Here is a 14,392-nt window from a genome sequence, read left to right as displayed (position 1 = left end):
ACATGCAAAACACTTTACAAAAGCAACTGGACAACTCTTCAGTCCGCATGATGTAGCCTGACCCAACGTGTGTCTGTAGACTCTTGGGATTTGCACAATTCAAGGGCAGTTTATATGGCCCTTAATGAGTTTTTTGCTTAGCATGCAATTTGAGTTGATCATATTACACCTGTTTTGTATACAGATAATTGTGCAAAGCCTAAAAAAGCTTGCAAGTTAATTCTATTTTTTCAAATTCTGCAGCCTTTAAGTGTACTCTTACTCTGGATATGGTCCTACAAAAGCTACAAAATATTCATGTCATGACTGAGAAAGTGTGTGCTCTGGAAGACCTGTTTCTTATTCCCGTCCTTTGTTTTTCACTCTTGATATTTCCCATATTTACAACTCTAATCAATTTTCTGCTTCTTTTCTCTTCCTGGTAATGTTTTTATCCAGTTAATCTCTGTTAGGTAATTTCAACGCCTCTCTTTAAGAAATTGTGTCCTTGAACTGGAAAAGTGCTATCCTTATTCTGGTTTCTTACCCTTTTATTTTTAGTTTTTGCTATGTCCATTTTTATTTTATATATTTTGCTTCCTTAACTTATGTAAGTTTTGGGTTGTTATGGTTCTTTTGCCAAAGTTGGTGGTTCACTACAATTGTAGTCATGTTGAGTCTACCAGTGCTTCTAGTATCTCTCCTTCAAAAATCTTCTATGTGAATGTGAACAAAGGTCTGACTTTTAAAGTGTTCCTAGAGTTACAGGTCTCTTCAGTGAAAGTTGATGAAATAACTGGTGTGTTAAACTGCTGAAGAAAAGTCAGGGAAGACCTAATGTGGCCGTATGTTGAGATAGTAGAACTTTTCAGCATAAGAGCAGGTAGAATTTTTTTTGGAGGAAACTAAAGCACTTGGGCTGTATCTAGACTGGCAAGTTTTTCCGCAAAAGCAGCTGCCAAGCTATCTACACTGGCTGCTTGAATTTCCGCAAGAACACTGACGATCTCATGTAAGAAATCAGTGCTTCTTGCGGAAAATCATGCCAGTCTAGACGTAGCCTTGATGTATATGTATTACATTATTCTTTTCCGCTAAAACTTAGAGCAGGGGTGGGGAACCTCCAGCCCAGAGGCTGGATGTGGCCCACAGCTTTCCCAGATCAGGACCCTGAGGCTCAGGGCTCCACCCCAGCCTTGGGGAGCCCGCCACCCACCCAGCCTCGAGCACAAAATATACTAGCCTGGGTCCCTTTAGGCCAGGAGTGGGCAAAAGGGCCTCCCTGCCACTCCCCTGCCCTCAGGCCAATTAGCTTCCTCCTGTCCTGTGAGCAGCACGCAGCGCTTTGAAGCGCCACGCACTTCTCGCAGGGCAAGAGGAGACGTCACACGCTCCCCTGTCCCCAGACCAATTATGGTAGGGAAGCCCAGAAGCATTTTGGCCCTGCCCCTTCCAGCCCAGGACCACTTCAAAAAAATTTTTTGAAGTGGTCTGTGGCCAAAATTTATTGCTCACCCCTGCTGGTGTGAGAGGGAAATGTGGTGAGTATCTTTTTTCCTTCTCAGTTAGGGACCATGCCAGTGAGGTGTGTGTGATGTGGTGGTGTGTGGGGTGGTTTTTTTGCGCTTCTCACTTGTGTGTGGCCCCTGACTGACTCTTCTGCGGGTCAATAGTCCATGACCCAAAAATGGTTCCCCACTCCTGACTTAGAGGGAAAGATCACAAGATTGTATCCCTTTTTAAATACTACTTTGGAAGGTAGGGTTGGGAACTGTCAAATTCAAGTAGGCTTTAAAAAAATCTTAGGACACCTGAGAATTATTCAAAGCTACCTACCTTTGAAAAGTGCCTCAGTTTGCTCCAGATGTCTCTGTGTATGCAGTAGGGATCTGATATGGGGGAGTGGACCTACACTTGTCAGGGGGAACTAGGGAAAGGAAAATGCTACCTCTGATTCCCTCTTGCAACACCAGTACCTGGGATTGGGGGTAGGCTGTGAATAAGAGCAAGGAGATGGACACATTCCACAGCACCACACATGTAAGTCAACCAATGTTCCATCAAGTTAATCTCTTTTAAGACCCTCCTAAGGTCACTTTCATCACTGCTATATGAAACTGTACAAGCCTGGCTGTCAGTGGCAGAGCTAGTAGTGTTGTAGAAAGAGCTCTGTTCTCCAAGTCTCAGAGCACGCTTCCATTTGTTAGTGGAAAGCCTTTCTCCTCCTCGTTCCCCTTCCTGCCCCCCCCCTCACCCCGCCAAAGTTGCATTCCCCTCAGCCTCTTTCTCTTAAGCAGAGTCTGTAAAGTTCCCTTTATGTCTTCATGGCTTTGTAACAACTCCAGATTTTTGTATAGGTGAGGAGGAGACCTGATCCATATTAGTATAGTTACTGAAATCAAAGCTTTTCTAAAGATGAACTGTTATTTTTTTAAATAAGGTAATAAAAATGAAAATTGCATCTTGCACTCAGGAGAAGTCAGGTGGAATTTATAAGTAGATCAGTACAAGGTTTGTAAAGCATTATTAGGGAAACATGCTTTGCTGTGTCATTCCCAATTCAAAGCCATGTGTTTAATTGTTTGGAGATGCAGATTGAACCTTTGTAAACTGGGACTCTCTGGTCTGGCAACACATGGATCCTTTCCCCCACTCCCCATTCGGGGACTCCTCTCATGAGAGCTTCCTTCATCAAGAAATATTCTCTTAGATTTGGGAATGTGGAACCAGTCTCCAGGCAACACAAAGGGAAGGGATTGTATTCAAGGTACTTCCTGGTATCAGATGAGTGCAGGATGGAGACTATTCAATACCTATATGTAGGCACAAAGACTCAAAGCAGTGACACTTGCAGTGATTTTGTCACAAGAACAAGGGGTTGGTTCTTGGCCCATGACCTTAAAGATGTGTATTTCCATATTACTAGCTACCCATCCCACGGATGTTTCTTAAATTTCATTGTCAGCCAAGACCACTTTCAATAGAGTACTTTCTTTTGGAATACTGTCTGCCCTAAGGCTCTTCTTGAAAGTCCTCAGTAGTAGCAGCGCAGCTCTGAAGGAAAGGTATTTTTAGTATTCCCTTAATTGGATGAAAGTCTGCTCTCTGAAAGCTGATGTATTGAACAACTGTGTTGAGGCCATAGATCTCTTCCTGAAATTGTGTATGCAATTGAACATCCACAAATCCACTTTGACCCCTGACCAAAACTTAAATTTTAAAGGAGCAGATCTCAATCTAGGAACAGGAAGAGCCTACCATCCCTGTACAGATTTGGGGCCCTTTCCAACATAGTTAACACAAATGAGCTCAGCCCTCAAACTATGGTTGATAATTGTCCTAAGTTATTAGGGAAGTGTTCTTTATGAGTTCACAACACAAAAACCAGGGGCTCAGCCTATGAAATTAATAGGGAGCAGGTTTAAAACAGCTAATAAGGCATTACTTTTTCAGGTAATGTGTAGTCAACCTGTGGAACTTATTCCCAGGAGATTTTGTGAAGGCCGAAAGTATAAAGGAAGTAAAAAATAATTAGGTAAGTTGATGGAGAGGTCCATCAGAGGTTACTAGGCCAGGATAGTCACGGATCGTGGGCTGGTGCCTTTCTAAATCAGGATGCTAGAAGCTGGTAATCAATGATAAGAAATGTATCACTAAATAAATGGTCCTGTTATGTTCATGTCCTTTGAATTACCTGGCACCAGACATGGTCGGAAGACAGGGAAGTGGGTGAGATGGATCGTTGCTCTCACCCAGTAATTATTGAAATTACTGTGTTTACTTAAATTGTCTGATGGCTGATATTTAATATATTGGACCAAGGAGAAATTACCCCTTATATGTTGTGCATTGATAAATACTTAAAACACAAATTCATTTGGTAACTGATAAATGTGGTACGTGTGACTAGAAGCATAAGTAAAGTGGGTGGAAGTGTTTGAATACTGCCACCTATGGGTCAACACTTTGAATCTAGCAACAAAGTATAATCTATAGCAGGTAGCAAAGAGAACAAGTGAAAGAGGCTTGTGGTTTAGCTTAGGCTAAAATTGGAAGGAGGGTGATGTTCTCTAAAATTTTCCTTTTTAGTGTTAAATTATTAATGTAAAACTAATCACGTAAAGGAAATTGGATTAAGTATCCAAACGAAAATCTTGTTAAACTTGTAATGACATGTTTCTGCTTGGGCTTTTGACCTTCTGACCCTCTCTTTCAATCATTGATGTAAAGCTTACTGTAATGTAAAAGTTAACAATGAATGAGATCATGGGAAATGAATGTGCCCATGTCTTGGAATCTAGTAAATATAACTACATGAGACTGAGGAGTTTGAAAAATACTGAGGCGTCAACCTTGGAGTTTTAGGTCGTAACTTAAACAGAACTATAAGATGATAAAAATAGCTTTGGGTAAAAATTCTATGCATTTTGTTTTGATATTACTTTGGGATTTTTTTTAAGAGCTGGTAACTGCACTATTCTCCAGTTGCTGCTTTAATTTATACTGTGTAAAGTAATCATAGAGTATGAGACACCTCTGAGCCTCCCACCTCTGTACTTCATCATCATTTTTATAAGAAATCTAACTAGCAAGGTTTATAGGAATATTTCACTTACACAAGTGGCCTTTCCCCCTAGTCTTTCATTCACAATGGTTTCCATATCCTTATTAGGATACCAAATACATTAAAACTATGAGTGCTAATATAGGCTACCTCTCTGGTGGGATATTATGTTTACTTTCATGAAAATTTCACCAGTATCTGAATCTGTGGGGTCCAAGAGGAAATACAGTTTTTGGCTGATCTAGATGATTAAATATACAGTGTGATGTGCATGCACACAAACACATACTCTTATTTCCCATAACTTGATTTACTTAATATCTGTGGGCAGTCTCCACTAAACAATATTGCAGTGAAAGCAAAATCTAATGAAAATCGGCTTTTATCAATTCAAGTTTGCAGAATTATAGAACCGTATTTCTACAAATAACTGTGAAACTGTTGCAGATTATGGAAATTTACAAATCTGAGATTAAGCAAATTCTGTTGCATTGACAATTGTGGTTTTAATTTTGTCTTATTATGGATCAGAGAACATACTTTAATTATTTTTACAAAACGAAAACGATTAGTAATATGAGACTTATATAGTTATAAGATTTCTTGAAAGATGGGGAGCAAACATCAATTGTGTTCATGAATTATAGTCTGTAGACTAGCTGAATTTGGCGTTAGTGCAATTCTGCTGTGCTGGGGGGGGGGGGGGGCGAGGGAGGGGAGAGCAAACTTTCTCATTTCTATGCAAAGGTTTTTTTTCCTCCCCAAAATATTTTTATTGCTGTTACAAAAGAATAGTAAAATCATAACATTTTTAGATAAAAGATACCAAGAAGAACAGTTTAAAACATTGTTGGTCACTTAAGCAAGAACCATATTGACTGTATACATTAGTGAAATAAAATCCTAAAGCGCACACAGAGTTTTATACAAATTTTTAAGCAAGTCAAACAAAGCAAAAGCATTCATTTCTATCCCTTCTTTTGTATAGCTGTTCCATACCAGCAGTAAGACCAGCAGGTCAGCATGAAGAATTCTCTGCTAGTGTTTGTACAGGTTGGACTTCCCTAGTCTGGCAACTTTGGGATCTGATTGGTCCTGAACGAGGGATTTTTCCGGACCAGGAGAGGTCATTTTTGTAACCCCAGCCCGATTCCTCCTGGTGGTTGCCAGCCTCCCCAGCTGCTTCCCCCTGCCACTAGCCCTGTTGCCCCACCAGCAACCTACTGCCATGCTGGGTTTCTTGCCTGCCAGCCCTACTGCAGCACCATGGGGGCTCCCAGCCCCTCCAACCCTACCGTGACTGCCTGCAGTTCCACCTCTGGGGCTCCTGCCCCCATTGCAACTGTCTATGGCTGACTTGGAGCTCCCGGCCCCTTCAGACCTGCTGCAGCAGCCCTCGGTCTTGCTGCCGTGGCTCCCAGCATCACTGCAGATGACTGCTGCCCTACCAGAGCCTGCTGGCACTCCAGATGCTCTACCGCTGGCTCAGCCAGACTCCTGTGGCAGGGCTTCTGGCCGCTGGTCGTCTTGCAGCCAGCCCAGCTGGGCTCCCAGCTCCTGCAGGGATCCTTCCTATGGCCCTACACCAGAACTCCCTGGTCCAGCAACATCCATAGTCCTGCTGGAGCACAGAATTCTGGTTTAGAGATTTTTTTTTTTTCCAGCCTGTACTGCCATACCTTGGTCTAGGCTGGTGGAGGACTTTAGTCTCCAGGGTTGTCAGTCAAATGCCTGGTTTATGACTATCCTAGCTACCATGGATGTAAAGGCTTTCTACACAAACATCCCACGCATAGATGGAATACAAGCTGTCAGGAACAGTATCCCTGATGCCACAGCACAACTGGTGGCCGAGCTCTGTGACTTTATCCTCACACAATTATTTCAAATTTGGTGACAATATATACCTCCAGACCAGTGGCACCACTGTGGGCACCCGCATGGCCCCACAATATGCCAACATTTTTATGGATGATCTAGAACAACACTTCCTCAGCTCTCATCTACTCACGCCCCTCCTCTACCTAAACTACATTGATGACATCTTCATCATCTGGACCCATGGGAAAGAAACTCTGGAATTCTTCCATCACGATTTCAACAGCTTCCACCCACCATCAACCTCAGCCTGGACCAGTCTACCTGGGAGGTCCACTTCCTGGACACCACGGTGCAGCTAATTGACGGTCACAAACACCACCCTATACCAAAAACCTACCGACTGCTATGGCTACCTTCATGCCTTCAGTTTCCATCCCAGACACACCACACGATCCATTGTCTACAGCCAAGCACTGAGGTACAACCGCATTTGCTCCAACCCCTCAGACAGAGACCAATACCTACAAGATCTTCACCAAGCATTCTTGAAACTACAATACCCACATGAAGTAAGGAAACAGATTAACAGAGCCAGACGTGTACCCAGAAGCCTCCTGCTGCGGTTCATGCCCAAGAAAGAAACCAACAGAACACCACTGGCCATCACCTACAGGCCTCAGCTAAAACCTCTCCAATGCATCATCAGTGATCTACAACCCATCCTGGACAATGATCCCTCACTTTCACAGGCCTTGGGAGGTAGGCCAGTGCTCGACCACAAACAACCCACCAACCTGAAGCATATTCTCATCAGCAACTATACACCACACCATAGTAACTCTAACTCAGGAACCAATCCATGCAACAAACCTCGGTGCCAACTCTGCCCATGTATCTACACCAGCGACACCATCACAGGACCTAACCAGATCAGCCACACCATCTGGATTCACCTGCACATCTACCAATGTAATATATGCCACCATGTGCCAACAATGCCCCTCTGCTATATACATCGGCCATACTGGACAGTCCCTATATAAAAGAATAAACGGACACAAATCAGATATTAGGAATGGCAATATACAAAAACCTGTAGGAGAACACTTCAGTCTCCCTGGACACACAATAGCAGATCTAAAGGTAGCCATCCTGCAGCAAAAAAACTTCAAGACCAGACTCCAAAGAGAAACTGCTGAGCTACAGTTCATCTGCAAGTTTGACACCATCAGCCAAGATTAAATAAAGACTGTGAATGGCTAGCGAACTACAAAAGCAGCTTCTCCTCTTTTGGTATTCACACCTCCAAATCAGCTGCTAGAAAAAGTGGGCCTCATTCTCCCTGATTGAATTAACCTCATTATCTCTAGTCTGATTCTGGCATGCATATTTATACCTGACTTTGGATATTTCCACTATATGCATCTGACAAAGTGGGTCTTTGCCCACAAAAGCTTACGCTCCAATATATCTGTTAGTCTATAAGGTGCTACAGGACTCTTTGTCGCTTTGGTTTGACAGTGGCTCTTAACTGTTCCAGACTGTTTTCCCCTTTCAGGAATTTGATTTGCCTTGCAATCCCCCCAGGTTTCACCTCACTTAAAGTACTTGCTTACAAAATCAGACCTAAAATACGCAAGTGTCACAGCACACTATTACTGAAAAACTGCTGACTTTATCATAACTATAAATCAATTGGAATAAAAATATTGCTCTCAGAAGCAGATGGCACATGCTTGTGACCCCAAAAGGGGGAAGTCTCTGCATGCTGCCTCCACTCCAAGCACCAATTCCACAGCTTGTATTGGCTGGGAACTGCAGCCAGTGGGAGCTAGGGGGGCAGTGCCTGCGTGTAGTGATTCTTGGAGACTCACAACACCTAGGAACCACTGCTAGAAGGGTGTACCAGTCACGGTCAGGATCTTCCCAAGGTAACCACCGATTCCCTCCTGCACCCCAACCCAGAGCCCACACCCAAACTCCCTCCTGAAGCCCAATGCTCCTTTCTGTCCAACTTAGAGCCCTCTCACTGAACCCACATTCCCTCTGAGCCTGACCTTCCTTACCCTCTACAGACCAATACTCTGGGAGCAGTCTGTAGGCTAGGGCAAACTCCCTCTGAGCCTGACCCTGTGTCCTCTCCTATATCCCAATTCCCTGTCCTAGCCCGGTGAAGAAGGCATGCATGTGTGGAGTGGCTGTGGTCTGGGCCTCAGAGAAGGGATGGGGCATGGCACTGGCCTCAGGGAAGAGGCGGGGTAAGGGCCTTTGGGTTTGTACCCTTAAGACAGTTGGCAAGTATGTGGAAGCCCTGGCTGTGACTTAGGAGTGCCAGCTGGCAGCTTTTTGGGCATCAGCGAGCACAGGCACAGCACCACCCATACGTCAGGCAGATGGCTTTTGCATGCCTGGGGGCCAATTGCTCATGTCAGCGTGCCTGTCTTGTGGGGTTCATGTACCTCCTAGAAGACTTCTGCATACCTCCGGGATACATGTATCCCAGATTGAGAACCACTGAGAATGAGGTATACAGGGCTCCCAGAGAGAGTGCATGTGCTCTTCCGCAAAAAAGAGCAGAAGAGCAAGTTCCCTAGGCACAGCAGAGTTTTTACCGGGGGACCTCTGGTATCCCGGAAAAACCCGCCAATCTAGACATATCGTTTTCTTTGAGAAGTAATCCCATTCTAGGCACATCCTATTTTAGTGGCACAACCAAGCTTATGTTGCTTTAAGTTATGTCAGAGGAAGCTGTATGCCAAATTTGGTCCCAGCTCTTGTCATTTAGGAGGAATTCTTGATCAAACAGACACACACTCTAAAATATAGAGTAGAAGACCGGAAATTGTTTTATGTATGTGCTGTTTATTCAGTGTTCAAGGAACTTCCACATAGGTGGAGGCGATTTGTGATTTCTTTTCACAATTCTACTTTCAGTTCTTGCCTTTCTGGTTAGGACCTTCCTAAAAGCATATTGAAGATGAGTTTTCATGGTGGGTTTTTTTCCCCCTCAACTTGTAATTTTTCTTAGCAGAGACTTGAAGATCTCTGTGTAGCTTGAAAACTTGTCTCTTTCAGCAGTAGAAGTTGATCCAATAAAAGATATTACCTATTACCTCACCCACCTTCTCTCTTTTAAAAAATAAAATAAAATATAGGCAGGCAACATGCTAGTGAGCAAATAATCTGAAGTTTTATAATTTCCCCCCAAACGTATAAACACAGAGGACTGTTTATATAGCAACAGGCATAATTTCTTTGATTCCCCAAGGTTGATTACATAGCAGCAGGCATTATAACAACGCTTTTTTTATTTTGATTATTGCTTTGCTTAGTCATCTGAAATCTGGCCAGTGCGCTTTCATGTTAAGAAAAGGGATCCAGGATCTTGTAAAACTAACTCTGAATTTTTTTTTTGTATTCCCGTATTTATTGCATCTGAACTCCCCCTATAAATGGCTGACTTCTAACCATTTCAACAGAATTTATGCCTTTTTTCAGCTTTCACATTTTAAAAATTATTTGCTCCAGTTTGTGTGTACCAACATGAGAATCAGGTCTTCATTTATATGAACACAGTTGAGAGCTGCAATTGAGCAGTGCAGTAGCAAAGTCTATTCGTATTTAATATTAACATACCTAGCAAAAAAACAAGGCTGTTTTAAAATCAAGGTAGATATTGTTTATAGGGGAGAGTGCTGCATATTTTAATTTAATAAACTTTAACTGACACTTTTAGTATAAATGTCTATTCTGCTTACAGATTAGGAAAAAGATCTGCAAAATTTCAGTCAATATTGTGGCTTTGCACAGTAAAACAAATTTAGGCCAGGTGGTAATGTGAATCTGGCTGTTCTATCTGGGTTAGGGAAAATGGCTTCATGCATCCTAGAATAAAGAAAATAAATTAACATCATTATAAGGGGACCTTAAACGAATAAAATTTCAAGAAACAATCAACAGATAAATATAGAATGGCAGCAATCAATTGAACTCTCAGCTGTTTTCACCAAGTATGTACTAAGCCGGGCACTGCATACTTCCCTGCTGAACCTAATTAGTGTTTTCTACAATATACCATTAATCATTCCAGTGTTTATCATTCTAATATGTTGAAACTGTCTGTTTCCTGTGCACTTAAATTGTTGTTCATTTTGTATAGCCATTTTTCAAAAGTGGCAGTGTCCTCAGTACAACACAAGGTATTGTTTCAAGTGTTGCAATGACATGTTTCCCAGAAGTACAAAAGATTCAAATTCTTCTACCAGTTAGGTCTCCATAAAGAAATAGCAATGCCAAGATTGAATGTTTTACTTTGTATTCACTTATCACAATGTAAATTCAGAATATAGAAGAGGGAAATTGTACTATGTAATGGATGATTATACAAATGTGAGGCTGCAATAAATTGGATGTTACTGTCTTGTTTTACTCTAGTAAATCATTTACCCATTAGAAATCTTTAGAGTTATCCGTCTAAGTGCCCTTTTTCTTTGCCTCTTCAATTTAACTGGAATGATATATTTCAGAACTAATTAAAACTAATTACTGTTGGCAACTGGTTAGGAAAAGTGGGGACTTTAATAAATATCAGAATATATAATTATTATTAAAGATACAAATGCCTGTTATGATGCACCAGACTTTCCAAACTTAACCCTTCACCTAGTTTACAATGAAAAGTTGGTATGTGTGGCAGGGAAGGGGAGGGGTGTCAGTTCAAAAAAACTGAGTTTATATACGGTACTAGTATCACAAATCAGTACATTTCTATCCTGTGTTGAAATACCCTAAGTCACTAATTTTGTATCAATTTTAAAGTACCTCTTCATCCCTCAATTATACAGTATACAAACAATTGAGTTGTTTTGTCTTTGGGGAAAGCAGTGAGTTCTCGCCTGTCATAGTGTTGCATATAGGGTGTTTTTTGAGGTTTTCCACCTTTTCTCCTGTGGTTACATTTAAACCAGATGTTTAGTTTCTGCTAAAAAACAAGAGTCCGGGAACCCCACAGGACTAAGTATTAAAATTCCAGATGGAGATGCCAGTGTAAAAGAGGCCTACTTTTCTCTAACCTCAAAGTATGCATATGACCAGGACCATGAGAATAGGAAAAAACTGTATATTGCTTTCCTTAGACTGGTGGTGTGTGTGGCTGCTTAGATTGCTTTCTTAAACTAGTGTCCTTTTTTAGGCTGTTACATGTCCAGTTTATTGAATGAAACTATACCATGATCTAGAGATGAAAATTGTTTAGTGGTCTTGCTTTACAGTTTTGTCCCCGTTTCATAAGTGGCCTATTGTGACCACAGAGTGTAGTAACCTGCCACAGATCAGAATAATTAAACCTGGTTCTCTGTTTCCCTAGCCACATACTTAATGTAGTAAACTACAACTGCAACTAATGTATTCAAGTAAGATTTAAATGATACTTTGGGTATTTTTCTAATAGATTGAGGATGTATTTACATACCTATCCTGAAAAGGACTCTGTATTCTTTGGTTCTGCCTGGTGACAGAACCGATTCTTTGAGGTGGAGCAGCGGTATTCTGTGAAGAGAACAAACCAATGTAGTTCTCCTGCACAGAGCCTGAAAGAGTCATTCTGAGATCTGAATGGGATGTTCAAGTCTGGCTTATTTTCAAAACCATAGAGGGCAGCTAGGCCCCTGACTTTCAAGGAGTTTCTTTGAGAATTGAGCCTTGTAAGCCTTGGAAAATCTTCCTTCTAGTACATATTCAGCTGATAACATTGACTTAATTGCCGATCATATCTGTAGAAATATCCAGCCAATCTGCTTATTTGGCATCGCTGAATGCCATCTTGGATAATGGGAGTGGGAAACAATGGCTGCTTGTTTGCTGTTGATTGGATTTTGGAAAAGTTTTAGAACAATGAATAAAAAGTACTTTCGCCCTTGCTTACAACATTCTCCCACCAGGTCTAGAGGCTTTCCTAATTTCTGTATCCCAGATTCCCAAACTACCTCAGTAGACTACATTATTGTGGTGTTAAGGCATTCCAGTCATGGACTTGAACCCTCTCGTGTTAAGTGCTGTAAAGAATAAGGAGAGTTGCAGACCCAATGAACATACAATTAAATAAAACAATACAAAGGGATACAGACTGGAGACTACCAGGAAACAATAAGGCAACGTTGTCGCTATGATAGGCTGTGGTTTTTAGCACAGTAGCAACATCTTTCGTCTGACCAGTTCCACCATTCAGAATAAAACTATCTTCAACTTGAAGGCAGTGTAAAAGAATGGAAATGTTTCAAAATTGAGACTTGCATTGGTTTGAATTTCAAAATTCCCATTAAATATTGCAGTGCTTGAGTTATTCACTTATAATCGCAACCTATGGTAGTCTCATGGTTTTTTGTTTTTTTTTTTTTTGAAAGAAAATGAAGAGCAATTGTGTATTTCTAGGTGAGTGGTGATAAATGGAGACTGAGATTTAAAAATAATAATTGTGTAGCTGGGTATGAGGCAGCAAGTGGAACTTTAACCAACCCATTTAATGCAGAGACTTTCTTTCCAAATGCAGAAGACACTTGTCTTGCTGTAGAGGCAAAGCAGGCAGTTCCCAAATGACAATACAGAGGGCATCAGCAAAAGAGACAAAGAATTTTATTTAAAAAAAAAAAAACCCCTTATGATTAAATGGATCCTTGCAGGGACCAAATCAGAGTACACCAAAGCTAAGATGTCTGAGGCTATGACTACGCTGTAGTCTTCTTGCGGAAAGCTTATGCAAATGAAGCTTGGCATGGAATATCGCCACACTTCATTTGCATAATTAATGAGCAGCTGCTTTTCCACAAGAGACTGGGAGAAGGCCTGAAAGGAGGGTTGGGCATGAGGAAGGCGGGGATGGAGTAAGTCATGTGTGAGGGCACAGATGGGCATGAGAGGAACTAGGGCAGAGGGTAGTGAGGGGATGGGTATCAGGGAGAAAGAGGGCAAGGGTGCAGACACAGTGAAGGAAGCACCAGGAGGGTGCAGGAGTAAGGGAAGGTGCAGGTGCCAGGGGACTCTGGGGGTGAAGCACAAGGGCAGAGACCAGCACCAAAGGAGAGAGGGTTCAGTGGGGGCCAAACTCATCCCCTCTGGGTAGGAGGATGGTGGGAAAAGTTCTTGGAGAGGGTTACTTTTACTTCTAGCGCATAGTAAACTGAGGTCGGGGATGTAATTTTGGTTCAAAGAGAACAGAGTTCAAATGGGGCAAGCTTCTTTTTTTTTCTCAACAAAAATCCTTGGTGTTCCCCATTAAAAAAAGAAATTGTTTGGTGTTCCTCAGACTTAGTTTTAAGAAACACTGATTTAAAAATATATATTTATATGTAAGATTTTTGTTTATACTTGTGGGTACACATCCACACACTTACCTTTTAAATTTCTACTTATACGAAATTTCAACCTGCCCAAGGAACGAAAATCTTAGAGGGAACACTGGTGCATACCTATCCTAAATAGCCATATTCTGCTTCCACTGAAGTGAATTCAGGTCTTTGTAGTGACAGAAAGGGGGCAGGCTTGTACTGGAGGCTGAATTGCTTTGTTATTGTCAGCTTATTTTTTTCATTCCATGAGTACAACAGATTTTTCTGCACTGTAGTAACATCTGTAAAGTGCTTGGGAAAACAAAGCTGAATATAGGGGCAAGGAAAGAGCAATTAATATTTTATCACTAATATGTCAACAGTGATGTACTAGGCATTCACTAGGCTGTAGTCTGAGGATACACGTCCATAAACCTGAACATAAATCTGCTTAAGAGTTTGTGCCCTGGAATGGAAACGCTTTCCTCAGACAATTGGAATGGTCGTGTTTGTAACATTCAGCAAGGGGGCAAACTTACTCCAAATCCTAGAACAAATTGACATTTTCTATTAATTGTTGTGTAAATACAATGTGAGGAAGGAAGCCCTATTGGAATGGGCAACTTTTTATGGTAGCAATGAAATCTCTGATATCTGGAAGTTCAGCACTATGGGCAGTACTTCACAAATACAAGTAACAATAGGG

General features: G+C 41.6%; 1 protein-coding gene across 3 annotated transcripts in view; it reads left to right on the top strand.

The window, feature by feature from the left end:
- The window catches only part of UVRAG (UV radiation resistance associated), a 127,427-nt gene that overhangs the window by 86,981 nt on the left and 26,054 nt on the right, over positions 1-14,392 (top strand). The window contains exon 14 of one of the 3 annotated variants that reach the window (XM_075919536.1): positions 5,532-12,739. The exons of the other annotated variants lie outside the window; for them this stretch is intronic. Within the exon in view, the coding sequence (XP_075775651.1) occupies positions 5,532-5,570 (39 nt within the window). The 3' untranslated portion in view covers positions 5,571-12,739. Of the gene's footprint in view, positions 1-5,531; positions 12,740-14,392 lie in introns of those variants that run through there. 3 annotated transcript variants of the gene reach the window in all.

The sequence above is a fragment of the Pelodiscus sinensis genome, chromosome 1 (assembly GCF_049634645.1).
Source record: "Pelodiscus sinensis isolate JC-2024 chromosome 1, ASM4963464v1, whole genome shotgun sequence".
NCBI lineage: Eukaryota > Metazoa > Chordata > Testudines > Trionychidae > Pelodiscus > Pelodiscus sinensis.
Note: the sequence above shows the minus strand (reverse complement) of the source record. Positions and strands in the feature narration are given on the sequence as shown.